Source organism: Platichthys flesus, chromosome 7 (assembly GCF_949316205.1).
Source record: "Platichthys flesus chromosome 7, fPlaFle2.1, whole genome shotgun sequence".
Lineage (NCBI taxonomy): Eukaryota > Metazoa > Chordata > Actinopteri > Pleuronectiformes > Pleuronectidae > Platichthys > Platichthys flesus.
Genome location: NC_084951.1, coordinates 15,294,396 through 15,317,528, shown reverse-complemented (window position 1 = coordinate 15,317,528; position 23,133 = coordinate 15,294,396). Strand labels below are relative to the sequence as shown.

Genomic DNA, 23,133 nt, shown 5'->3' with positions numbered 1-23,133 from the left:
CAACATTCAATGTTTTTAGTCTCACAAATGTGAGGATTTGCTGCTTCTCTGTGTAATGAGTGACTTGCATGTCTTGTTTAACTCTTCATAATAACCAGGTCTTACAGTAAAATAAATGTATACACAATATCCTAAGAAAAGAGAAAATATTTGCAAATAGAATGGACAAAATATTTATTTGGCATGAATCCCATATCCAGACAGGTCCACATGTTAATAATAAAATCCTTACAATTAATCAATATATACACATTCCTTTCAGTTAGTTTTCACAGTTTTGAACTTTGTTTAATAAATGGACATTTGATGAAGAATGTATGGTTGTTTGTTTATTGACTTGGAAAGAAGAAGAAAAAAATCATTAATTGGAAATAGTTGAACACCCACACAGCATAAATTACTTTATAATAAATTTTACACAAACGCATCTTTGCACTTCAAGTAATCCACAGTTCCAACATCGGGCTGCAGGTCTGCAGTCATGACTCAGATCTGCTGAGCAAAACATGAATGAAATGCGGCCAATCACAGGGACCTCAGAAGTGACTACGGGTCAGTGAGGTCAGTTCTCTCGAAATAGATGTGCCGAAAGCTGCTGTCAGTGCACATCAGCCTTCACTTCAGATCATGTGTATCATCTCTCTCTGTGTCTCCTCTCACGATGCCAGTCCTCTCAGGCCTATGGATCGGCTGCTTTGAAGAGGCCCACTCCTCTCCCCCTGCGTCCGTCCCGTTTCCCTTTGCTCTGGGGGGCTTGGACAGAGGGAGAGGAGGCGGCGGAGGAGGAGGGATCCTGCAGAGCTTGATGCCGGAGGAGCTCCTTGAAGACCGTTTCCATCTGGCGACAGACCTCCTGTGAGATGAAATAAACATTGGTGGTGAGTGAGAGGGAAAAAAGACAAAAGAGTCTTTGTCCATCTCCCCTCTGTTCATGAGTTTGTAGCTATGTTTGTAATAAAAGACACTTTATAATTGCTGATAATTGTTTATGCCATTAGTTATTTGGTTTAGCTTGAAAAATGACACAGAAGGATTTGTAAGTTATTGTTATCATTATTATCTCCAAAGGAGGGTTCAAACACTTAACATCTGGAAAAGTGCTTCAGATCATCTAGACCAAAATCTCTTAGCAACATGTTGGATGACATCAACAGGGTTGTAAAACCCCTTAACATTTATAGCTGCAAACAAATTAGTAGAAAATCCATCCATTATCTTTAATTCACACATCAAAGCTATTTATTAGGGCCTATAAATCCTAGAGTAAAATTGTCTTTTTACACGATGGAGGAAGTTTTTAGAAACCAAAAGAGAATCAAATCAGACCTTGTCTACTTTAACACCGATATCCTCAGCAGACGAGTGTTCCCGGAGACTGAATGTAGAGAGAGACAGATTATTAATTTCTTATATTAATATTAACATATCATCTTCGACATTTAGTGGAACTTACTCTCTGCGCACCAGGCCAGGAGAGGGGGCCATCTTGGGTTTGCATTGGGGCCCAACAGGAATCTGTAACGTGAACTTTGCAGCTGAAGTGATGCTGCCCCCTGCTGGTCTACTCTGTCTCTTGTTGTCGATGGAGCCACTACTGTTAGCTCTGGGTCGTTCTGCCCTCGTCTGCAATGGGGCTGCAGGCAAGCTGGTGCTGCTGTCAGCTGACGACACTGTTTCCGACTCTGTCACACATGGCATCTATTCAATGACACCATGACAGCCTCAGAGGAATGACAACACAGGAGGAGCATGCAAACTTACCGGCTTTGCCATGAGAGCACTCTGCTTCCGCATCCACTTCTTCAAGAAGAGGTTCGCTGTGAAGAAATAACGCCCTCAGATAATCACCCTACCGCACAGTTTATCAGTGTTATGTGTGTGCTTGGTATGAACAACTTTTTTTTTCAATTTATATAATGTTTTCTTACCATTCCTCCTGTTCTAGTGTCATGCATTTCTCATACACCGGCCCCTGTACCTCACTCTGGCTGGGGAAGATGCTTTCATGATTGAGGATGATGCTCTTCACTAGGTCGTTGATCAGAGGCAGCAGGGTGACGGCATCATCATCATCTTGAGCCCCTCTGAAGACGCTGGGCCCAAAACACACGGCCAGGTTGTAAGGCTGCATCATGTTCTCGTCACTGTACTGCGACACGCTGCAGGAGCAGAGCAGAGAAACTCAATATTACACAGTGAAGGAGCCAGAAATTAAATGTTGAGATACAGAGATTGGAATTAAACTAAACTGCTATTTTTGCATTACAGACACAAACTGCTGTTCGTAAAATGAAAGACAAAACTTCATCTCAACCCATGTTGCTACATCAGTGGCTCTCAAACAGCGGGGTTCGTTCACCCTGGAGGGGCATAGAGCCAGTGCAGGTTGGGCGAAGGGAGGAGAGGGAGAATTGCAATGAAACCAAGTAGAACGGACATAATTGATGTAGAGATAATTAACAAACAAGACTTTACCGATCATCATGACCTTTATTTCACTCTCATAAGGCTTGATGATAAAATATGCATATTCAGCTACGGAAGGAAGAACCCCTTTTTACACTAACCACTTCCTTTACCATTTCCCATCATGGTATCATTTAAAAAACTGATTTTCAGTTTCAGTCTTGTCCTTCTACTTTTTCTTGTTTCGTTTTTGTTTCCATGGACACATAATGTTATGCGCTCGAAACATATTCATTTTCTAATTTTGGGTTATTTAATCTCAATCTCAACCTATTATCTCTGACAGTTTCATCATTAAATAGGTTGTTACTGTGCACAAATACATGTTAACTCTAATGATTCAGTTGTACATTGCAGTTTATATTTGTTAACATTTAGCAGATCCCCTTTTGATCAATTGTTTGTGTAAAGTATCAACTTCAGCCACTATCCTGAGGGTTGCGTCACACTATATAACATAATTCATATATAATGTAAAAATTAGTTCTATCACACTTCTTTTAAATCGGAGACATGAGCAAACTGGTTAAAAAAAAAAGTGTTCCTTAGTTTCCTCTGAATTACTGTTTGATGTAAATTAGTTTTTCTGATTCAAGTTAGAAAAGTACCAAGTGCAAAGGGTAACAATACTCACTGATGAAGGAAAGCAAAGAGGTATCGCATGACAATGATGAGCGGCTCAGGATAGGAGGAGATGACTGATTTGAACTGAGCCAATCTCTCTGAGTCGTTCTTGATCTCTAAGAAAAGGTCATGAAAAAAGAAGATTGTGTGCCCTTTACACTTTACACACACACACGACTTGATTACTCCAACTATAACTAATTCTGTTCTTGCCAAACCCGAACCATTAAATACAAATGTAACCATAAAATACAAAATTATCACATTCAATTTGTAAGGCAACTGGGCAGACAGTACACACACACTCACGAGCATGTTCCAGGAGGAGCTTGGTGCTGTCCATGGGGAAGAGTGGGTTCGCCAGACCTCGGAAGTAGAGCTTCAGCACTCCAGCCACAGAGTCCAGGTCAAACTTCTGCTCAGCGAGGGGGTCCTCTCCTGAAGCCAAGCGACATAGTGCCCCACATTATTAACGCTCCACAATGGGGGGGGGGTTCTACTCTATGATGGCTCCACACGAAAAGAAAAAAAAAACACAGACCGACCTCGCTCAAAAGCATCCCTCAGGTTGTTGACTTCCATTTGAGACCCAGGAACCCGAAATATCCCTTCATGGTGTAGACCTGAGAGACAGATTTTTAATTTAAAACTCTTAACAATTCCACAAATGTCCACCTGCTGGTTCATACTTCTGTCCATCTTGAAGACTCACCATTGAGGTTGATGAAGCGAATGCAACTTTCCACCACACGTGGAATCTGTTGTCCCGATGCCTGAATGAAACAAATTTAATGATGAATTTCACAAGCACCGTTTGGCACGTTAACGGCAACTTGAGGAGACAATCCCCATAAGTGGTGTAGAAATGATGGCAGCTACCTGTAGGAAGGACAGCATGTCTCCGCTGAACAGTTTGTGGTTGTGAAGCAAACTGGAGCTTGAGTGATTCTTCCTGACGCGCAATAGCTTCCCATTGTGTCTGCAGAGCAATGATATACCATGACACAGCACATTTTGTCACAGCAATGCAATATCTGTACAATCATATGGCTTTCGCAAATTGACAAATTAAAGGAGGTATTTTATGCTCATATTCAGGTTCATGATTTTGATTTGGGTAGCTTCTTGAAAACTGTCCATTGCTGCAGCTCCTCTTTTCAGCCTCTGTCTGAAATGCTTGTTTTTAAACGTTACAGACTTTTTACATACACAAAAACTAGAAAAAACCCAAAAGCATAATATCTCTCCTTTACGTCTATCTGAAGTATACAAATATGTATATTCCTACCTGGGTTGTAATTCATTTGATTCTTCAGCTGGGTAGAATAAGAGATTAAAATTAGCTTAACCAGGCACAAGAAATGTCCATTGGTTGCTTTCAAAAATAAAAAGGGGAAACAATTTACTGGACAATCCAACCCCCCCAGGGCACCAGATGTTCTCAAACTAGAAACTGGCTCAGCACTCTGACTCGTCTTAGAAAAAGCAGAAGTGATACCTTTTTCCACAGCCACTTTAAGCAGATCATGTTTGGCCTGCAGTTTAGATACCAGGGAGCTCCCGACAAGGTACTCCTTTACTCTCTGCGAAACAAAGCCGGTGTGAGTCAGTCTCATGTTGTCGGTCTTATTTTCACTGTCTCTTTAGCAACACCAAAACCACATCGACGTAACCACCAACTACACATCAGCAAAACCCAAACTGTCACTATGTTGGTTGAGCACAAAAAAAAGAAGAGAGGCTCACGGTGAAGTAGAGGTTTTCCGTTTCCTGCAGGTTGGCCCTGCGCCGGGCCACACTGGGCTTGACTGTAAGGTTTTCAGTGTTGACGTCCTGAGACAAACCGCCGGCGTTGGGCTCCAGATCATCATCACCAATACTCTCCAGCAGGGAACTCTGGGCTGTGGACATGTTCTTACTCGCCTGTGTATTAGTGGAACAGGTGTTAACTTAATGCTGTGCTTTTTTGCGCTTACTAATGGTCACTGGATAAGCATGGGGGGTGCAAAATATCAGAATCTGGGGTGAACTAACATGGGCAATTTATTGTAATTATTTTGCGTGTCCAAAATGACAGGATAACAAAGTTTTTCTTTTGTGAAAGACAGAAACCAGGGAGTGGTTAACCTCATCTTCAGGTTTAGGGACTTTAGGGTGTATTTTTTAAATAGGCACCTTCAAATGGGGATTTTTTTTTTTTTTTTTTTTTAATGAATCATTATGCTTTGACTGTTCTTGCTCAACTGGTTTCACCACTGCTTTGTCATCAATGCCTAAAGCACTATCTTTCTTTTTCTCTTTCCTTTCTGCATGTCGTTTCCCCTTTTCTGCTCCCTCAACTATTAACGATTTCTGCGAAGGAAACACTCGCATACACAGCTACAACAGTAAGGTCATCTAATCCAAACATTATGCCCCCCCTTCTTTACATTTTTTTGTACACCGTTTCATTTCGTTGTGGTTTATGAGGACTTGATTAATTTTCCCCCCTTGTTTGGTGCTGTGTTATGTGTCTTTGTATTGGTCACTAAACTGCATTAATAATTATTTAGAAAAAAAAGAGCATGTCCCAGCTAACGACCTAAAAACACAGCAGTCAAATTCATAAATTTCCATTCAAAATGTACACACAAAATTAGTTGGACACCTTTTTACAAGTTTACCTTTTAATCTCTATTTGTTTTTAGGGCACTTTCCCATCTACCTGAATAAATATCTGGGGGTGGGGGGGTTAGATTTGTCATGATGATGCACTCTACCTCTTCTGTCTCCTCGGTGACTGCTTTCAGTCTGGCCTGTATCTGTTTGAATCTGGTGTCCAGCTCGCGTCTCATCTCACACTCTGCACTGACCTCAGAAACCTGCGAGGAACAACACAGACCAAGAGATTATGCAAAAGTAAGAGTAATCCACTGAAAAAAACAACAACATCATTATGGATTTTCAGGGGCATACGCCAATAAAGAAATTCTGCAGCTAAATCTTATAAAAATTGGACATAAATCCTAGGATTTTCATTATCAAACCCTTATGACAAAGACATGAAATTAGGATTCATATTTTACATAAATTAATGATTAATTCTTTAGTAAACACCAGCTAAACCTGATGTGTCCGTGCCAAGGCTCATGTCGGCCAATTCTTTCAATCAGATCCCCTTTGTCCATTATTCACACAAAACCCACACCTGGTCTCCGTCGTGAGGCTGGTAGGTGAAGCGCAGGGGCATAGAGAAGCTGCTGGAATTTTCCTGCAGCTGAGCGTTTCTGTCATGAACCTGGTTCAGTCCGGACACGGCCCCCTGAAGCTGCTGCAGCCCCGTGCTCAGGTTCTCCTGAGCCCGCCACCGCCTGGACTGGTAGGCCTGCATCACCCGGCCTAAAGAGTGGTGGTAGCCCACATCTGCACACTGACAATGACATAAGAGAAATTGTCACCCACTCAGAAAATGACGCCTTCTTTAAACATGGTATTTTAGGTGATATCTCTGGCACTTCCGATCTATGTTCTCAAATGATGTGCCAGAAATCGTGGAGGACTACGTCATAGGGAAAAGAGAGATGAAACAATACTATACCAACTCACATCGATGATAGTAGAGATGTCCTGGAAGTAGTACTTATTCATGGAGGCATTGGCGGCATCCAGGTTTATGAGGTAGTCGTTTCGGGCCTTGATGCACTTCAGGTTTATCTCTTGAACCTTACCTTGTCTCTGTAGCACATAAACATTCATCAGCAAAAGAAATTCAAGTGTCACATAATCGACAGGCGCGCATAGCATGGGGGGGTGGTATTTACTTTTTCTATCAACCGCTCAAGTTTCTTTGCAGCACTCTGCTTCTGCTTTTCTTCCTGTTTCTCTGCCTCCTTCAGCTTCCCCTCTGCATACACATAGTCTGAGTGGTACTGGTGGTACGTCCGCCATGCCTGCGCACACACGCACACACACCCACGCACAAACAGAAACGCACACACACACACACAGACACAGCGCAATGCTTGGTTTGTTTGGAAAACTGAAAATGTTTGGGTGGTTGCTTTCACACTTACAGTCTGCAGCTCTGTTGTAACCTTGAGCAGACCATCTTGTAGCTGAGAACAGATGTCTTTACTCTGGAAATAAAGTGGGTGAGACAAAATACCACAAAGTCAGATTGCAGAGCAAACTTCCTGAGCCCCAACATATTTCCAACGGCCCCCAGGTCAAAAGGTGAATGTCAGAAAAGAAAATTGGTTGTATTTGTAGCACAATATCAACTGCATTGCACACAAACAGGTCAGTGTTTGTATCAGTACCTTCTTGGCGAGGCGTTGTGTGTACTCCAGACAGTGTGTGAGTGGCTGGATGAGAAGGTTGCTGCAGCTCTCGCTCAGCCCATTATGGTCCCTACTTTCCAGCCGGGTCTGGGACAGCAGAGCCAGCCAGACTTTAACCACTGAGTGACCGCTGGGATCCTTCCTGAAGTCAAAGGGACAAATTGTTTGCGGGATGTAATGCAGAACGCAGCAAAACAGCGTCCTCAAATGGATCACTTGTTTATGTTAATAAAGTTTCTTCACGGTTACCTCTTAGTTCTGGACGTAAACCTTTCAGCAAGCTTTTCCAGGGAGCGTGCATACTCGCTCTCAATCTCACCCCGTCGCCTCAGGTAGTCCGTCAGGTCCTGCAGCTGCTGGCTCTTCTGCTCAAGTTGCAGGTCCAACACCTTCAGTTGATCTGCAAGCTGGCAACGCACCTCTGAGAGGTGACGAATGAAGGGGAGAAAGAACAGCAGACGAGGGGAAGAGAAAGAATCAAGAAAATGTGACTCATTCTGAAGACTGCTGTGGCCGAGAAACAACTTTTACAAGGTTTTTCCTGCAGAGATGCCACATGTTGATCACAGTGAACATGGGCCGTTGAGAAAGTAGCACACAATAGAAGCTATTTCATTACCTTTTATTTGTGTGTCGTAGTCCACCACTCCAGGCCTGTCCTTACGGAGTCTCACATGGGAAGCCATCGTTGCTCCAACTGGGTTGAATTCTGTATAAAGAAAAAGCACATATTTTATTATCACCATCTAGCTTGAAATATCAGCATCTGCATTCACTTCGCCTCTCTTGCAAAATCCGTGTTTTTAATGTGCATGCAAGCTGTTCTGTTCTTCGCTGAACAATGCAATCAAGGCCTTTACATCCACTGTTGCACCGTTGCATCATGCCTCGCTTCAAGGTTTCACACTCTTGAGTGCTGAGACAACCCCCCTCACCCCCCCCCCTCCCCACCCCACAAATGCCACGCTGACTTCCTCCTGCCACATAAAGCGTGAAAAGAGCACGTTCATCTTACTGTAACACATCTCCTCAAACCCGGCCACCCTCTTGCTGTGCTCTGCTGAGCGGCACACAACGAGAGAACCAGCTGGCATGTGCTGCCTGCTTCACCGGACACGCTGCACAAATGCACGAGGTGCAAAAATAGCTCTAGCATCGCAGCTGCCCTGAAAATAGGATGAACCACAAGCCATACAACTCTGTGGGGATGTTTCTGCGGAAAACTACTAGCGTTTTTTAGTGATACTCACACGAGGCATACACAACAAATAACGTTGACCTTCACCCGCCACAGCACCTGACTGTCAATCTGCAATAACAAATGAACAAGTAAAGTGAATCCAATTTTAGGCTGAAAACCACTGTAGACAGGATGAACATGAGAGCCTCAGTTCCAGGTCCATTTTTATCCTGTTGTGTGCTCGTGTGACTGCAGCATGTCACTGCATGTCGGTCATGATCACTTGATGGCCTCTGTCAAAGTCAGAATCAACAGCCAAGTCTCTGATTTCTGCCAGATCTTGTTTATCCAGACGACATTCAGTGCACATCAGAAAGAGGAAGAGCTGGGTCTTTTCTTGCTGGATCATAAGCCACTGTTGAGAACTTTCACACACACACACACTCCCTCCCTCCCCTGACTTCCCTGTTTTTTTTTAGGGCAAACGTCACTCATCAGCATTCTGGTCAGCTGAAGTGTGTCCTCTCCACTCTCTCCCAACTGAGACACAACTGATCTAAAGTGCCTCAGCAACATAACAGCGAACTCAAAACTCCCCGTAGAAAGGAGCGCGTGTCATTTTTCCAGCGTATGTCTCCGTTTTCCATTAAACCTCCTCATTCCTTCTCCGTGTGATCAGACATGAATCACAACCTCCCGTCGTCACAACCTGCTGCTGTACTGTAATAAACGCTGGAGTCAAACCTCTCTGCCACGGCTTTTGCACTCGCTGTTATAACAGCCCTGTGTTTCCCCCCACAAGTACCAACACATAGAGGCTGCCTGAACTGTGAAACATCAGAAAAGGCCTCAGGGCCTTGTCTGCACCCAATAGTGACATAGTTAAAGTAATCAGGCGGATCAATGCTTCATGACAGCACGCACTGTGTATGACAAAAACATGTTTATTCCCAGCTGAATTGGCTAAATGTCCTGGCCTGGTTCTGTGGTGACATCAAGATTAATAAAAAAAGTTTTACATCCAGTCGGAAAAAAAAGAAAAGTAGTCCTACCTGATGAGGAGCAGTCCTGACAAGTCTCTTCTCCAGACTGAGGCAACTAAATGATGCCAGTTAATAGCACAATAAGCTCTCAACTGTTTCACCTCCCCCTCACATTGGACACGGATGGCTGTGGGTGGAGTAGAACTCATCTCTCTGACTCTCTCTCTCCCTTTCTCACCCCTCATCTTGCTCACACACACAGTTTTTGTGGCTTCAGTGTGTGTGTGTGTGTGTGTGTGTGTGTGTTTGTGTGATTGTGCAAGTGTGACGAGTGAGAACCTCCTCAGTCATGTCCTTCCTCTCTCTCTTTCATGCTGCCTCCTGAACCTCCACAGCAGCTTCTCAGTCCAATCACACGCCAGCTGTTTCCACTGATTAGACCCTCCTCATTGGCTACTGCAGGAAATCAGCAGCTTTACAGTCAGGTTTGTAAAAAGGAAAAGCCCTGAATGCTCGGGGGGGGATTTCAGGGCGCCCACAATCTGCCTACTTATAGTTTGTGATGAGTGATTTACAGCTACAGGAACTATTTGACTTGATAGAAATCCCCAGTCAGGTTCCTCACATGTACCAGGTGGCAGCAGACTATTGCATTGCCGTGGAGGACTCGTCTTGAATGGCAGCAGCGTTGCCGTCTTCTCACACCTCTCGCTGAAAAGTGTAACATTGGATGAAAGTGTGAAACTGAGCTATTTTCAATTTGTGACAAACAGGCCAACTCTCTGAAGGTCAGTGTGCATCAGTTGGTGCTATCTGTCATGTACTTCTCCCTTGCTCGTGTTTCCTTCCTCAAACAAACAGAAAGATGAAGTTGCATTATCCCCAAGTGAAACAAAAATCATTAAAACAGACATTTTGCCCAATAAAGAATATTAACTGTATTCATGGGGCCATAGCATGATTTTGCAGGCGCGACTTTTTAACTTTGAAACATCTTTTAGTCCAGAAGTACAGCGTGAACAACACTGGGTGGATTGGCACATCAGGACCCTAAACATCCAGTAAAAAGCTTTAAAACTCCCAATTGTTCAAGGTTTATTGAAAATGTAGCAGTCCAGGTCCAGTGAATGACATTAGATGAAAGAAAGCCCTCAGTAAAGGTTCAAACTGGGAGAGCGTGCAAGTTCAACAGCGACCAAGCAGGCCTGTTTGAGGGATTATGAAATCGGTTACCACAGAGTTTCTGCAAAAATGTGGGTAAATGTAGTCTTCAAAGTAAATACAAAGTTCATGAATTGCAAAACCCTTTGCAGTAGCTTCAAATGATGGAAGAGCAGCTCAGTCGTCAGAATTCATCATCGTGGAGCTGCTTTGGGAGGAACTGAACAGAAGGCGAAAACAAAGCAAAGTGTCACTGCCACACATTCGTGACAACGTCTGCACCAATGCTGGAAGGAACTTTCTGAGCAATGTTTTGTTCCTGCTGCACAGAAAACATTACCAGTGTTTGGTTAGTGAATGAACCCAAAATGTATATGGAAGTTAAGGTTTGAGATTCCTTTTTTCAATCTTCATTAATCGTTTGTTTGTTGTTCGTACCCCCCCAGTGAAACTTTTGACTGGTCTATTTCTAGCATAACTTCATTATTCTCCTGACATATAATTCAACGTTACATGCATGTCCAAGCTTCGATTCTGGGTTATTATTGTGCAATGCTTCATGCCTTTTTCAATGCCACCACTGGGAGTCGCCAAACTCCTATTCAAATCCTGCACATGCTGATGGAGGTGCAATACACTAATGGCAAGTTGTTTTTATGGATCTCTTTTACCTCATACATAATAGAAATGTGTTAGTGTAGACACAGCAGATACCTAATCCCTGGCTGTGTGGATGGTTTGATTTGAACTGTTCTTGACAATGTATAAATAAGTCTTGATTTGTATATATACAGTTCATCACTAAATATTTTATTCTTTGAAAACATTCAAATATTGATAAACAGAAAATAAAATAAAAAGACCAAAAGTATTATTTGAAAGATTTATTGGCAGCAATTCTGTTAAATAATTAACTGAAAAGCAGAGGTTTTTCAATGCTGTATATCACAGAGTTTGGGGACACTTTTGGAAATGACAACAGCAATTCAATAAAAATATTGACGCCATTCATTGATTAGAGCTTCTTTTAGCTTTCATCTCAAGTAATATCATTAACCAACAGTCCTTGTTTATTGCTGCAAGATTCAAGAAATACAAGCGATGGAAATGTTGGAGTGGCGTCGATGCACAGACAGTCGCAGTTGGTGAAGCCAGAGATGCTGTCAGAACATTGTCAAATAGATAAAAAGAGGAAGTGAAGGGCAAATTTAAAAATGTCTAGGACCGCAGCGTCATTGTGAATCAGAGGACGAATCTTTAACGTCTGTGCTTTCCGTCGCCTCGCTGACTTCACTCAGCTCTTTGCTCTCTCCTCCACTGTCTCTCTCGCTCTCCCTCTCCTGGTCACCAGATCCTGTCTGGCTCTGGCCAGAGGGCGCCTCCTGGCCCGTAACACGCACTCCGGGCTTCCTCAGCTGGGGGACATATAGCATTAGAAAACACATTCAGGGTTAGAATCAGTTGAGTTGAGTTCAGTAGTGGTACATGTTCACGGAGGCTAATATGGGTTTGTGAAAGTCATGTTATGTAGGCCTAACAAGTGAATACATATAATAGTTACCTCATCTGCCATGCTGGCCAGGTCTCTCTTCATGGCGTAGGCATCCTCCCCATCTGCGTAGTATTTAGGCTCTACCTCACTTATCCTGGAGACGAACAACAAAACAACACATTGGTTAAAGTCTCTCTCTATATATATTGTTCATTGTTAACAATAAGAAAAATGATAGATTTTAAACATAAAGGTGTACATCTTAATACAAATTTGACTATGAATAAATACATTGGATTAAATATGTCCTGTTTCTTGGGAATATGGAGAATATGTTCTTTAACCTTCAAATCTTAATAAATGAGTCCAAATAGTATTTAAGTCTTTGAGTCTGGATGATGAGCAATACTGACATTATTACACAGTGTTATAAGAACCCAGTTACAAAACCAACGCAATTTGGAAAAGGATCCTGTGTATTGGATTTTTTAAAGGACTTGTGACCAAGATGCAGCAGTTTTCAAAGCCTGTAAGCACTGTTTAGTGAACAATGACAGCAAAATCATCCTAAATCCCCTGATGGGATTCAATGAGACTTTTGCAGAGGTTCTGCCAACTGCTGTCGCAACAAACAGTGAGCCTGATGAAGCACTGGACAACTTGCACTGCTCTGATTGGTAAATAAAATTATATGAATCAATCCATTTGTGGGCTCATTTGTGCATTTGTTTTTCTGGCTGCAGAAATATGTAATTTCTGTGACGCAATTTCTTGTTATCCATCGTTCAACATGAATGCTGCGATAAGAGGAGAGTGGTGTCAGACTACTGTGAATTTAAATATGACCTCATCATGTCTGTAAAGCCTGTGTATGGTCAAGGAAACTGTTGTCCCCAGAGTACTAACAATGTAACAAAATAAATACTGACACAACATTTGTACTTCTAAGAACTTACTGGAACTTCAGCGTGTTGGAGTACAGGTGCAGGGCCGCCCGGTTACTGCAGTGGGGAGGAAGGAGAGGTAAAGATACACAGGGAGCACGAACAAAGACAATCAGAGCCTAACCAGGGAGCCCGACTGAACTTTGTTGAAAGGCAACACATAAAACCTGCAATAATAAATCAAGGTACCTTTTACGAACATGAAGGGAGACGTATTTAGCATTAAAGTTTTCTATCATGGCCCTGCTGGCCTGATCCATCAGCTTCTGAGCAAGTCCCAGGCGTCTGTGGGAGCGTTTCACTGCCTGGAGGACACAAAGAAGGTTTTTACCAACAACATATAACAGTAACTTATATTTCATAATACAGATAAGGGACATGTGTGAGGTGTCTCTCATCCAGACTGACCAGGGATGTGATGTGTCCATGGGGAACATCATCTGGATCCTCCTCCCTAGAAAAAAAGTCAGTGCTTTAATAGGTATAATAAAACAACTCTTTGCAAAGTAAAACAAACACGTCTGATTATAGAAACTCACATCTTTGCCAACACGTATCCAACAATTTTGCCATTCTCGTCCTCCGCGATGTATGAGAGCTGAAACGTGAAGACACCCACAGGAGAGTCAGACAGAGAAACGTATTGACAGTGAGGATCAGTGGTAGCAGGTGAAACGGGGCTAAACTGACCTGGGGCCAGGACAGACCGTGGTAGAAGTAGTACTTCATCTGGTAGTTCTCCGGAAGACACAGCAGGTTACAGTGCTGCATGTTCATCAGGTCCTCCGGCTGTGAGGAGACAAAACAAACCGAACGTCAGGAAGGAGCGTGACTCAACCCAAACCCAGTGTATCTGCGGTATTAATAGTTGAGCTAACGTGAAAGGCTGCGGTGACGAGCTAAGCTAACAGCAGGAGCAGCATGGCTGCCTGGAGGGTTTCGGAAACACTCACCCTCGCGTTTCGTATATTCATTTTGTTCGGTGGTTCGCGATGTGCTCCGTGGAAACAGAAATAAACTGCGCTGTACAAATCAATCAATTCATAATATTTACAGGATCGAGTTTAAAGGCTCGGCTCGCTACTTCAATTCACTCGCTAGCAGAGAAGGGAGGACCGGAAGAAGCGTGCCACAATAATGGCACACGTTTCCGCTTCCGGTATGTGCTGGAAGGTCAAAGTAAAAGTTGTAATCCTTGTAAATCAGAAGTGCAATGAAAAATAACCACATTATTTTTTGAAGATTTACTTGACTAAGAACTCCGATGTAGTGTTGTGCACTACATTACACTTTATGCACTTTGGGGCCAAGTATTTCAGGCAAACTGGATTATCAACCAGGTAAAGAGGAGTTCAGATCCGGGCCCCAGGCGCCCACAGAAATATGTGGTTTTCACACCAGAGTGTGCAAATATAAAGAACTCAATTTATTTGGTATATTTCCTCCTTCATATCATTGTGTTTTATCAATATTTTCATATTACTGATTAAACTATTTTGTTTTCACATTGGTCTTAATTAATCTATGCATGTATTCAAACAAGTATACAGAAAAAGAAAGACCAACTTAAACAAACTATCAAATAAACAAAAAAAAAAACAAGAAAAAGGAATAGAAAGATCGACATCTAAAGAAAAAAAATTCTAATAAAGGTTATTTACTCTAAAAACGGTGAACTCTCTCTATTGTTTATAAGTCATTTTGACGTGACTCACACATCAGTATTGGCTGATGATATGCTGCCTGTTCTTCAACTTGTGACATCCAATCAGCAGAGAGGGACGTGTGACCGAGGCAGGTGTCAGCAGGGAGGGACTGCACACTGTGTTGACAATAAAACTCATGTGTCAGGCGGCGTCTTCAACATCAGGTTCAATTTTACCTCTTCCAAAAATCCACCCAGAGCAAGATATAAAGAGAGTGTCCCGTGTCAGAGGAGGACACAGGTGAACCGCTGAGATCACACAGTCCACCTGCCGCTGCTGTCTCCGAGGGATGTAGAAAGTTGTGGGGATAAGATGTGATCAAGAGACACACGGGAGAGAGAGAGAGAGAGAGACGCCCAACGTGAGAGCGCACTGGTTCCAGATGGACACAGACCTGAGGCTGGAGTCCAGCCTGTGGGTCGGGAACAAGAGACACCGGGCGGTGCTGACGGGCTGGAACTTCAACTGGACCGAGGTGGACCAGAAGAACTGTGATAAGAAAACAAGTAGGTGGCCCCGCTTCCAGTCCTTACGTAAAATCTGTCGATCTGTGACATCTGGTCAAAGAGTACGATGGTGCCAGGGTAAGAGCAGTCAAAGGCACGTGGGTAGTCTGCGTTGTTTGTTTTTTTGCGCGTAAGTTAACTTGTTTGCGCGTTTGAAATAAAACTGAACACGTATCTGCTGCACAATACTTTGATGTTTGCCCATGTTGTGTGTAGTTTCTATAGTTGGGAGTCAGCGTTTTAATTAATTGAGCTGTGTGCAGGGAACGTGAAGAACTAGTTGAACAGCACGAACATGAAACACAACCTGTTGAGACAGTTTACTGAAAACAAAGGCTGCAGAGAACACACCCCCCCCTCAGTGTTATAATGTGGGATATGAGCATCAGCAGTTTAGTTTTTTCCTCCCGACAAACACACACAATAACAGGAAAGAGATATGAATCTGATATTGATATCACTGCACAGAAAAAAAATATTGTTTGATCTCAATATGTTTCTTCTTCAGGGGGTGTGTTGGATATCACTGGCTCTAAAGTGCATATGCCTCAAGGCCCAGTAATCCCCTCCTGACACCACATTTCAATTCACAAGATCTAGATTTATATATTTATCTGCACCCTATTCTACACACTCATACTCATCAGTCCTCCGAACGTTTCATCAGGATCCATGAATTATTCTCCAAGAAATCAACAAAATGTGCTTTTTTCTATCTCGCAACGTTAAAGAAAGTGACAGGGAAGAAAATGATGGATTGGCCCCCATATCCGTAACTTGTGTTTCTCTACAGTGAAATGATCTAATTAAGACGCAGCCATTATTACTAATATTTCCAGTTAGACTCATGCAAGTCATGTAACTCGTTGGAAAAGAGTCTTTTTAAAAATCACATTTTTTTTAGCAGCGATAACATGCATTGAAGTTGTCTCTGTGTGATTAAAGTTTCAGTCCCTGTGGCTGAGGTGGTCGGAGTGGAGGAGGGCCGGGTGGAGATCCTGCCCCAGAAGTTGGTTGAGGACAAAGACAAAGACTTCACAGGTGGGTTCTCCTGGGAGACTCAGAGATATTACAAACCCAAGGCCACATTCAATGCTTATGTCAATATCTCACAACACAGCCTGAAGCACTGCACAACTTTTTCCGGTCATAATAGAGACGAGACAGTTAATAATTTACATGCAGTCAAATACTGGAGCCGTCTGTAATCTCCCACGTTTTAACAGTTGATATTGTGGTTTTACAACACACTTCTCTCTTCCTATCATCCAACCGGTAGTTTTCTACGTGAAGCGCAGCAGCAGTGGGGGCTCTTCCGGGTTGCTATGGAGACTGGGCCGGACCCAGTTCAGCTGCCCGAGTCGCGTCCTCAGAGACCAGTGGACGGAACACCTGAGGACAGCCGTCAAAACTCACAGTAAGGGCGGATGATTAGATCAGGCACTAAACTGATATTATTAGTGTAATATCTGATAATCCTATCTTATCAGTGATGAAATCCTCTTATTATAGTTTGCTGCTCTCACCAACATGTATTTTTAAACTTTTCTTTCAGGTCCATCACGGCCCCATAAACTGTTGGTGTTTATCAATCCGTATGGAGGAAAGAAGAAAGGCAGACAGATCTACCATTCTGTGGTTGCCCCTTTGTTTGAGCTGGCTGGGATCAGCTGTCATGTAATAGGTGAACATCTACAAAATATCGAAACACTTCTTTGTTTTTTAGAAAAGTATCATTTGTTACTGAAGCAAAGACTTGGTGCAGATGCTTGATCTCGAGGTGAAGGGTTACACTGACATACCTCCATTAAAGAATGATGAATGAAATTGATTTGCAGTTTGCATGTAACCATATCTTGTTTAGTGACTGAGCGAGCGAACCAGGCCAGAGACCACCTCCTGAAGAAAGACCTGACTGGCTTTGACGGGTAAGCGATCGCTTGTGTAAACACATCGGTGCGGGAGTGCCTCCTCCTCACAGAAGCTTCTGTGTTTGTTTATAACAGGGTGGTGAGTGTGGGTGGGGATGGCATGTTCAGTGAAATACTTCACGGCTTGATTGGGCGGACACAACAGGAGTCAGGCCTTTGTGAGAATGATCCCGCTGTCACCTTGCAGCCTTGTCCTCTTCACATCGGCATCATTCCTGCAGGTAACGACACTTTCATTAAGAATTAATACGCTGACCGGTGTCTGTTCTGCAGATGTGATGTCCTGTCGTATTATGTCTATTGCAGGTTCTACGGACTGCGTGTGTTACGCCACAGTGGGAGTGATTGACCCTGTTACCTCAGCGTTGCACGTTATCATTGGTGAATAAGTATTTCCATTATGTTAAATTGGAATGGCACTCGATAGAGAGCGTATACCTCCACCAAGGACCAACAATCCCCTAAATTCAATCTGCACCAAATATCACACACTCACAGATATCTGTCCCCTTAATCTGCCTGACGTTTCCCCCTCAATATTCATTAATTAATACCTGGGGAAATTGTGACAATGATAAAAAATATAAAAACAATATCGCAATGTTAAAGAAAGTGATTAAAAAACTTGCTTCTTCCGCTCCCTGATCTTGACCCACACCAACATCTATTGGGTTCATCCCAGGCCGATACCACATCCTTCCACCAAGTTTCGTGGATATCCGTCCAGTTTTTTTTTTGCAAAAATACAAACCAACCAACAAAAAACAAACAGACAGAGGTGAAAACATAACCTCCTTGGTGGAGGTTAATATTATTTGAATCATTATTTGCACATTTTTGAAGACAATTCCCTAAAATGCCCGAACAATATATATAATATTTTGACTTTGAGCTCCTCATTTCCCACAATGCCTTGCAGGAGACTCCCAGCCGTTGGACGTGTGCTCAGTTTACCACGCCTCTGCTCTGGTGCGTTACTCGGTGTCTCTGGTGGGTTATGGCTTCTATGGGGACGTGCTGGCTGAGAGTGAAAAACACCGCTGGATGGGACCTCTGAGATATGACTACTCAGGTACAGATCATCTTTCTACACCGGGTGTGTGCGACTGATGATTCATTTCGAGAACAGGAATGACTGCATGCTTAATAGCAGAAGATATACGCCTGAATTCAAAATTCATCCTTCAACTGTCAAAAACGTGACAATGACAAAGAAGCAAGGTCTTTATATGACACATACTTTCATTCACGTGCTCCACAAGATTCCCAGTTCCCTCAATGTGAAGTCTTTGTTCGGATGTCAGTGTGTTCATGTGCTATCAAGTCGGAATTTGAAAAAAGACATGGAAACCGTAAACCAACTATGTTGTATTATGTGTTTAGAGCATTCAAACTTTACCTTGACACAGTCCAATAATTGCATGATAATGTAAAGCAATGAAAACGGAACAGGATGTGAAAGAAATGTAAAAATGCATGTATTTTTAGCTAAAAAGTCTGGTTTCAGTTCATGGTAGAATATACCACTTGCAGCTGATTGCAAAAGTATGTGAATTGGTTTCTAAGCGAAGAAACTCTGTACCAAGTCGTGTACCAAGCATCTTTCTGACCGTCTGAGTTGCTTAGACTCGATGCAGCGTTCATGTAAATTCTCTCAGTGTGGAATGAATATTTCAGATGTTTCCGACACTACGTGAATGTACAAACACAACCCCCCTGACATTGTTGGCACTTTTAACATAATTGCTCCTGCTTTGCCGTCTGCAGGTACCATGGTGTACCTGAGCAACAGGAGCTACACAGGCGTGGTTCAGTATCTGCCAGCAGACCCTATGCTCTCCAGCCCCAGAGACAAAACCCGCTGCCTCTCAGGGTAAAACACTCACAACTAATCCCATGAAGTCTGGATGTGTGGGGGGGGTTTCTGTTCTCCTTGTCATAATGTTATCTGCCAAATGCCCACTATTAACTGTGTGATTGTAATTTCATCTGTAGATTGCCTGTGTCACAGGGGATGTATCTATTCCTTGAGTATCACTGGTCATAACCTATAGTTTTCAGTGACTGTGACCAACAATGAGAAATTAGACAAACCTTCCATATTATGTCTCTCCACGAGGTCCAGGAAGGCAAACGGGACTCTTATTAGAGAAGTGTTCAAGAAAAGGATGCCAGTGCTTGATCGGTTTAACCGAATCCATTACATTACTATCATTATTATTCAAGCTCTGGTGAAACGGTTCAAATTCACAGCCTGAGACACTGTAGCAGTCACAAACTGTGGCAGGGGGCTCAGGTGTTGGGTTTACCTTAAGGAGGGTAGGAACCATGGCGAGAGGAACTTGATCTAGATGTAAGGGGAGCCTCGGTCTCCAGTAAGAGTGTACAATACCCACGTCTCTTACAGTCTCAAGGTCAAGATAAAGACAAGACAAGAGATTAAACCTTTTGTGTTGTGTGTGTGTGTGTGTGTGTATGTGTAGGTGCAGTGTCTGCTCCAGAACCACAGAAAGACATTTCCCAGATTCAGGATCCCTGTACAGCGCCTCCTACAGCCAGTCCAGTACTGAATCAGAAGGTAAAGAACCCAATTCCAATGTTTGTGCATGTATTAGCCCATATAGCACAAATCAACTTTTAGGCTGATGACACCTTAAACAAAGCTACGTCAGCCCCTAGTCAGCTCGCGCACTTTGACAACTGTGTACATTTTCTGCCTTAGATTAATGTATTTTAATTCTTTATACAGAACTGAATTGGTGACATTAGGCAGTCGTGAACCCTCGTCCCCAGAACCTACTCTTGTGTTTTTAGAACGTTAACAGCTCAGAGAGACTGAAATAGGCATTCGATCACTTCACTGTCATCGTGGAGTCAGAAACAGGCCAAACTAGTAAAGTCTGTTTGGAGAAATGGGGAGGAGTAACGTACAGAGACAAGAAAGTGTAACTGACCTATTTGGAAGTACCAGCATTCATGCATAAATTAGCCTTAAAATACAGTCAGATAGCTTGAACACAAATAATTGTATTGTTCTTGAATGCAACATATTTAGATTTCCCTCCATAGTCCTGTGTTGCCCCCCCCCCCCCCGACACGCTTGCTCAGCAAGGATGACACAGAAAGCACCAATCAGAATGATCGTAAGAGGTAAAAAAAAGAACTTCACAGTCAACTTAAGCGTTAATTGAATCTCTGTCTAAAATACACAAATCATGTAGCATGTTTGCATGCATGGGTAGAATTCCTTTATTGTGGAGGAGAAAAAGAAACAATTCTCAGGTCTCTTGCATGATAATATACCAATGTATAAATTAGAATATGACTGAAGCAGTGCTGTGACAAAAATGTTTAAAATACTTCTTGACGGTTGTGCAGGTTTGATCTGTTGCTACTGGATCTATTAGATTAAGGTTAATGCTGTCAAAGGAGGTCACTCACTTTATGTCCGTCAACACAATGGTGTGTTCAATAAAGGAAAATAATATAATTGTGTGTGTTATTAGCTTACGTTATTAGTTTGTTTTTCCATACATTCTGAAAATCCTGCAATTCCAAAGCGGGACAGAAGTACAGTCGTCAGTGAGACCTTTTATTTCTAAATGTATGATTGTCTCCCTCTTCTCTTTGTCGCTCCAGGTGATTGGGTGAGTGTGGAGGGCAGGTTCAGATGTGTGTCCCTCACATGTATGTCCAGCTCGTGTCCCAGGAGTCCTCAGGGCCTGTCTCCTTCTGCTCACCTGGCGGACGGAACAGGGGACCTCATCCTGGTGTGGGACACTCACCCGCTGAGCTTCCTCAAGTTCCTCCACCGACACACTAGCACAGAGGACCAGGTACTGTAACATTCCAACCTTGGACTTGGAATTGTGAAAACAGTTTGACCCAATTCTCCCACCCCTCTTCTCCGATAGTTTGACCTGCCGTTTGTGGAGGTCCACCGCGTGAAGGCCGTCCGTTTCTCCCTCCCCTCTTCTGGCCGAGAGGAGGAAGCGTATGGCGGGATCGCAGAGCAAAGCGTTGTGATAGATGAGGAGGACCAATCATACGTTGAGACTGTCAGCAGGTGCGGCTCTCAGCTGCGATTGGCAGAGAGCAGCGCGGGCGTTGAAATGGCGAACGGGCAGAAAAAGGCAAACGCCTTCCTGTGTGGCCTGTGCTGCAGTAAATCTCCCACTGTGTCAGTGTGGAACTGTGACGGAGAGATTCTGCCTTTTACTGAGATCCTCTGCAGGTAAGAGAGCGGAGCCACACACTTCACTGTGCTATCCTGCTGTTATCACATTGTATCATAAATCACAGCACCTTTTTTTTTTAAACTGTGTTCATATCCCCTCCTTCAGGATTCATGGCCAGCTGGTGCGTCTGTATGCCAGGGGCATCGAGGACAGCACAGAGCTGCGGTGGGGAAAGGGACAAGTGTGAAGGGACATGCATCCAGCACAAATACTCACTTAAGAAAAAGAGAGAGAGAGGAACAGTGAGGCAAGGTTAATTCATGTTACAGACTTTAGAGACTCGTCGTGGCCAAAGTGTTCCTTATATTTCAGATACTTTCATAGGTTTTCTCATTGCTGTCATGAAACAAGATTATTTATTTAAATATCTGTGTTCGTTGGAAGATATTTACTTTTTAAATAATACATACAATCATTTGTGGTGCAGCGTTTCTCTGCACAAATCAACTCATTCAACCCAACAGTATATAAACAGTGTGTGTTCATGCAGTTTTTGTCCTGTATATTTTATTTGGGATCAACTGAGCTTCCACAGAATAAAGACAAAAAAAACTGTTCTGTCCATTTATGCTTTATTGGGATCAGTATTAGTTCAACAGTCCAGTTCATCTTTGTATTAAGAGTTTCTTTTACTCAAGACAAACAAATTAATACCTCCGCCGAGGAATTTATGTTTCAACCTTGTTCAGTTTGCTTGATTGATTGTAGGCAACATTACACAAAAACAATTCTCAGAGAATTATTCATCGATCTTGCATGGTTAGAAAAATAAGGTATATTTATAGAGCTGATATTTAGGAATGTGTGGAATGTAGTGCGGCTTGATTTAATATAAGGGGATTATTGGGGGCCCTAGCGGATATGCTCTCTGCTGAGTGCAATTCTAGTATCATTATTGCATTGTGTAGATGTAAAAAAGTGGAACAAATGCAGTATTCCAGAGGAGAAGTAAAAAAAACTTCAACTTTGCTCCATGGCTCTTCGAGTGCTGGTGAGTGTGTGTGTGTGTGTGTCCAGCTAGGCCATGCACCTGGTAAAGACAGACATGGGTGATAAGAAACAACATCAGTCTGTTGCAGGAAGTTAAAAGCAAACTGACGTTATATTAAAAACCCATTCACACACTGAGAAATCCATTTTATCCAAAACCATTACTATTTGAATTTAGCTTAAAGCTACTACCTGGATCTCCGACCTGAAGCAGGAGATTAAAAATGTCTCCCCTTTCATTAGGAGAGACCCCTGAGTCTACAAACCAGACCAACACGTCCTTTTGGTATAAACACTCCTCAGGGCTGATACTTTAATGCAGTGGTTCTCAACAGGTCTGGGTTCGGGTCCCACCATCACCACCAATGGCAAGCCGTGACCGAAATTGAGGAACAATTTCAACTTCTCAAATTTATTTAATGAAAAGATGGTGCAGTTTGAACCTGAGATAGGACAGAATATCGCAGTATGCCAACACAATAAAACAAGTTAAATGATTAACCAAAACGACCAGCAGGTGGCGATCCTAGAGAGGGAAATATTCCCGTTTACATTCAATTAGGTGCACTTTTAATTAAAAACCCAAAATGTGC

The 23,133-nt window shown here is 42.9% G+C and overlaps 3 protein-coding genes across 7 annotated transcripts; 1 reads left to right on the top strand and 2 right to left on the bottom strand.

Annotated features, from left to right (window-relative positions):
- Positions 1–159: 159 nt before the first annotated feature.
- Positions 160–9,788, bottom strand: arhgap4a (Rho GTPase activating protein 4a). Of its 2 annotated transcripts, none has more exons than XM_062392064.1 (22): positions 9,642–9,788; positions 8,029–8,118; positions 7,659–7,830; positions 7,389–7,551; positions 7,143–7,205; positions 6,891–7,019; positions 6,676–6,804; positions 6,278–6,499; positions 5,850–5,951; positions 4,837–5,013; positions 4,589–4,673; positions 4,379–4,406; positions 3,970–4,069; positions 3,803–3,863; positions 3,636–3,713; positions 3,400–3,528; positions 3,101–3,206; positions 1,929–2,159; positions 1,762–1,817; positions 1,454–1,682; positions 1,327–1,375; positions 160–853 (listed from the first exon to the last, which is right to left on the bottom strand). In XM_062392064.1, the coding sequence occupies exons 2-22, from the start codon at positions 8,093–8,095 to the stop codon at positions 680–682; spliced, it is 2,550 nt and encodes an 849-aa protein (XP_062248048.1). In that variant the 5' UTR covers positions 8,096–8,118; positions 9,642–9,788; the 3' UTR covers positions 160–679. The 2 variants fall into 2 exon arrangements, with proteins under 2 accessions (XP_062248048.1, XP_062248049.1); XM_062392065.1 differs by lacking the exon at positions 9,642–9,788 and adding an exon at positions 8,660–8,914.
- A 1,814-nt stretch (positions 9,789–11,602) lies between these two features.
- Positions 11,603–14,321, bottom strand: naa10 (N-alpha-acetyltransferase 10, NatA catalytic subuni). 4 transcript variants are annotated; one of them, XM_062392083.1, is made up of 8 exons: positions 14,123–14,321; positions 13,860–13,958; positions 13,709–13,767; positions 13,578–13,623; positions 13,360–13,474; positions 13,182–13,230; positions 12,295–12,379; positions 11,603–12,148 (listed from the first exon to the last, which is right to left on the bottom strand). In XM_062392083.1, the coding sequence occupies exons 1-8, from the start codon at positions 14,141–14,143 to the stop codon at positions 11,966–11,968; spliced, it is 657 nt and encodes a 218-aa protein (XP_062248067.1). In that variant the 5' UTR covers positions 14,144–14,321; the 3' UTR covers positions 11,603–11,965. The 4 variants fall into 4 exon arrangements, with proteins under 4 accessions (XP_062248067.1, XP_062248068.1, XP_062248065.1 ...); XM_062392084.1 differs by having other exon boundaries at positions 13,182–13,226; positions 13,359–13,474; positions 14,123–14,320; XM_062392081.1 differs by having other exon boundaries at positions 11,603–12,157; positions 14,123–14,320.
- A 701-nt stretch (positions 14,322–15,022) lies between these two features.
- Positions 15,023–22,105, top strand: zgc:158263 (ceramide kinase family protein). Its single transcript, XM_062392072.1, has 13 exons — positions 15,023–15,381; positions 16,327–16,422; positions 16,661–16,798; positions 16,937–17,065; positions 17,246–17,309; positions 17,388–17,533; positions 17,619–17,693; positions 18,232–18,384; positions 19,080–19,185; positions 19,796–19,890; positions 20,952–21,148; positions 21,227–21,546; positions 21,656–22,105. The coding sequence occupies exons 1-13, from the start codon at positions 15,258–15,260 to the stop codon at positions 21,735–21,737; spliced, it is 1,725 nt and encodes a 574-aa protein (XP_062248056.1). The 5' UTR covers positions 15,023–15,257; the 3' UTR covers positions 21,738–22,105.
- Positions 22,106–23,133: the final 1,028 nt, after the last annotated feature.

Excerpts from the sequence above, each read along its gene's own strand:
- arhgap4a (XM_062392064.1), bottom strand. The coding sequence starts at position 8,095 with ATGGCTTCCCATGTGAGACTCCGTAAGGACAGGCCTGGAGTGGTGGAC. Across the intron at positions 7,020-7,142 it reads TTACAACAGAGCTGCAGACT|GCATGGCGGACGTACCACCA; the intron begins GTAAGTGTGAAA and ends GTGTGTGCGCAG. Across the intron at positions 5,952-6,277 it reads AGCCTCACGACGGAGACCAG|GTTTCTGAGGTCAGTGCAGA; the intron begins GTGTGGGTTTTG and ends TGTTCCTCGCAG.
- naa10 (XM_062392081.1), bottom strand. The coding sequence starts at position 14,143 with ATGAATATACGAAACGCGAGG. Across the intron at positions 13,475-13,577 it reads ATGGACACATCACATCCCTG|GCAGTGAAACGCTCCCACAG; the intron begins GTCAGTCTGGAT and ends TGTGTCCTCCAG. Across the intron at positions 12,158-12,294 it reads TGGCCAGCATGGCAGATGAG|GTCCCCCAGCTGAGGAAGCC; the intron begins GTAACTATTATA and ends CTAATGCTATAT.
- zgc:158263 (XM_062392072.1), top strand. The coding sequence starts at position 15,258 with ATGGACACAGACCTGAGGCTGGAGTCCAGCCTGTGGGTCGGGAACAAG. Across the intron at positions 16,423-16,660 it reads CAAAGACAAAGACTTCACAG|TTTTCTACGTGAAGCGCAGC; the intron begins GTGGGTTCTCCT and ends TCCAACCGGTAG. Across the intron at positions 19,891-20,951 it reads GTCCAGTACTGAATCAGAAG|GTGATTGGGTGAGTGTGGAG; the intron begins GTAAAGAACCCA and ends TTGTCGCTCCAG.